General features: G+C 62.8%; 1 protein-coding gene across 1 annotated transcript; it reads left to right on the plus strand.

Annotated features, from left to right (window-relative positions):
• Positions 1-315: 315 nt before the first annotated feature.
• CHST3 (carbohydrate sulfotransferase 3) lies at positions 316-2,943 on the plus strand. The gene is made up of 2 exons (XM_058810774.1): positions 316-548; positions 694-2,943. The coding sequence occupies exons 1-2, from the start codon at positions 412-414 to the stop codon at positions 1,925-1,927; spliced, it is 1,371 nt and encodes a 456-aa protein (XP_058666757.1). The 5' UTR covers positions 316-411; the 3' UTR covers positions 1,928-2,943.

Below are 2,943 nucleotides of genomic sequence, written 5' to 3' on the forward strand. Positions count from 1 at the left end.
TCCAGGCCTCCCCTTTCCAGAGGTCGGGAGCCACAATGTGCAGAAGATCCGGATGATCCAGGGGCTCCCTCGCTGGCAGCAGCAGGTTTTTGCCAGCGGGAAGCAGGCAGCTGTCAGGTGGCAGGGATTGGGTTTCAGGGTGGGCAGGGGGAGCTGGTGGGAGCGTGGGAAGGGATCCTGTCGGGCAGATATATTTTGGGAAGGAGGAGGAGCAGCCGATGGGGCATTCAGGCAGCTGCTCCTCATCCGGGGGTGGGGTGGAGCAGCAGGGAGGAGCTTCCACTTTTTTACCACTCTTGTCCAGCCTTTGTCAGCCTCTGACCCTCGCCATGCTGAGCCTTCTTCTCCCCACCGGCAGGGCTGGCCCAGGACACCTTCCTGGCGTGCAGGAGGGAGCTGTGTGCGCTCCCCATGGAGATCCGACGCGCTTTGCCCCAGGACGTCCGGGAGCTGCTGAACTACTTGAAGATGAAGAGCAAGTACGCCATCCTGCTGGTCTTCGTCATCAGCCTCGTCATCATCGAGAAGGAGAACAACTTCATCTCCAGGTAGGCAGTGGGCATCTGAGCCACGCCAAGGTGTGCAGCCCCTCTCTCCCAGTCCTGAGCTCCCATGCAGAGGAGCCCCCCAAGTCCCCTGGTGGGATGCAGGGTGGTGCTGCTGTCCTCCAGGCTGGGCTGGCTCTCCCCACAGGGTGTCGGACAGGCTGAAGCAGTCCCCGCAGGCTCTGGCAGAGGCCAACAGCACGGAGCTCAGCCCAGCAGCAGCCAAGAACGGCTCGCTGGCCTCGCTGCAGGAGCTGGACGCTGCCTTCTCCCAGCTGAGGTCCCACCTGTACAACATCACCCGGCAGCTGGCAGGTGACCCCGGGGACCCCGGGCCACGGCGGCACGTCCTGCTGATGGCCACCACCCGCACTGGCTCCTCCTTTGTCGGCGAGTTCTTCAACCAGCAGGGCAGCATCTTCTACCTCTTTGAGCCCCTCTGGCACGTCGAGAAGACGGTGAACTTCCTGCCAGGGGGTGCCAGCGCGGTGGGCTCGGCCTTGGTTTACCGAGACGTGCTCAAGCAGCTCCTCCTCTGCGACCTCTACATCCTAGAGAACTTCATCTCCCCGGTTCCTGAGGGCCACCTGACGCCTTTTTTGTTCCGGCGGGGCTCCAGCCACTCGCTGTGCGAGGAGCCCGTCTGCACGCCCAGCACCAAGAAGGTCTTTGAGAAGTACTACTGCAAGAACCGCCGCTGCGGCCCCCTCAACATCACGCTGGCGGCCGAGGCGTGCCGGCGCAAGCAGCACGTGGCGCTGAAGACGGTGCGCATCCGGCAGCTGGAGTTCCTGCAGCCGCTGGTGGAGGACCCCCGGCTGGACCTGCGCATCATCCAGCTGGTGCGCGACCCCCGCGCCGTCCTGGCCTCGCGCATGGTGGCCTTCTCGGGCAAGTACGAGACCTGGAAGAAGTGGGCGTCGGAAGGGGAGGCCCCGCTGCGCGAGGAGGAGGTGCAGCGGCTGCGGGGCAACTGCGAGAGCATCCGCGTGTCGGCGGAGCTGGGGCTGCGGCGGCCGCGCTGGCTGCGGGGCCGCTACATGCTGGTGCGCTACGAGGACGTGGCGCGGGCGCCGCTGCAGAAGGCGCGGGAGATGTTCCGCTTCGCCGGGCTGCCGCTCACCCGCCAGGTGGAGGAGTGGATCGGCAGGAACACGCAGGCTCCCCCCGACGGCAACGGTGTCTACTCCACGTGCAAGAACTCCTCGGAGCAGTTCGACAAGTGGCGCTTCGGCATGCCCTTCAAGCTGGCGCAGGTGGTGCAGGACGCCTGCGGCCCGGCCATGCGGCTCTTTGGCTACAAGCTGGCCAGCAGCCCCGCGGCGCTGGCCAACCGCTCCTTCAGCCTGCTGGAGGAGGCACAGCCCGCGTGGGTCACGTAGCAGGACAGGGTCACGGTGGCGGGGCGGAACGAGGGGCGGCGGCCGTGCTCCCGGCCGGTCCGGAGGCGACCTGGGGGTCCCTGCTCCCAAAAATGCTCCAGGTGGCAGCCCCAGGAGCCGGAGCGTCTTGGCAGAGCTGGCCCCGGGGTCCTGCAGAGCCTGAATTGCTCAGTTTCTCCGGGAATGGGGAAATGGTGAGGGTGAGGGGAGGTGGGGTCGGCAGCAGGGCCACCTGCCCAGCTCGGGAGCTGCACTGAGGAGGAGGAGGGTGATGGCAAGCAGAGGGGGACAGGACCAAGCACCTCTGCCTTGCCACCCCCCATTGCCAGCTGGGACCGGGCAAGGACAAAAATCCCTATGGTGTCAGCAAGCGCCCAGAGACCTTCTTGGTTTAGTGCCTTCATTCACCAGCAGAGACTGGAAACTGCCCACAGAGCCCTGGATGGCGCTTGGGCTACGACAAAATGAGGTGACTATGGTTTGGTGCTCTTCAAACTTGGTTTTGGAGGTTTGGGTTTATTTCCTTTTTTCTCTGTATATTTGCATACTGGGTGAATTTATTTATTTATTATAATGTGAAAAGGAGGGGGAAGCTGGTGAAGGAGCTAAGCCCAAAAATCAGAGCAGCACAAGGTGCCACAAAGGGAGACACCCAGAACAGAGGTCACCTTTTAGCTGGAGACCACCACGTGTCCTTCTGTATGATCTCGGGAGAGCCCCGGACACTGACTGGCTGTAACCCTCCCAGCCCCCGTGTGGCAGCGATTGCAAACTTCTGAGGGGGTGCTGAAAGACGGCCAGACTTATCTGATCAAAAACAAAGCCACAGCACAGAGTCCCCTGTCTCCTCAGTATTTGTGGGTGTCCCCTGCCCAGGGGAGCCCCAAAAACAAGTGCTAACAGCACTGATGGGTGGCCAAACCAGGTAGAGGCCCAGGGAGTTCCAGGGTGTTTGCCGTTTGCAGATGTTGACCCAGCGCCAAGCTGCTCCCTCCAGTTCACATTTCATGAATTAA

This window comes from Ammospiza caudacuta, chromosome 9, assembly GCF_027887145.1.
Source record: "Ammospiza caudacuta isolate bAmmCau1 chromosome 9, bAmmCau1.pri, whole genome shotgun sequence".
Taxonomy (NCBI): Eukaryota; Metazoa; Chordata; class Aves; order Passeriformes; family Passerellidae; genus Ammospiza; species Ammospiza caudacuta.

What these genes read in the sequence shown, in the direction of transcription:
- CHST3 (XM_058810774.1), top strand. Translation starts at nt 412, where the DNA reads ATGGAGATCCGACGCGCTTTGCCCCAGGACGTCCGGGAGCTGCTGAAC. An exon ending in GAGAACAACTTCATCTCCAG is followed by an intron (nt 549 to 693) that starts GTAGGCAGTGGG and finishes CTCTCCCCACAG; the next exon opens with GGTGTCGGACAGGCTGAAGC.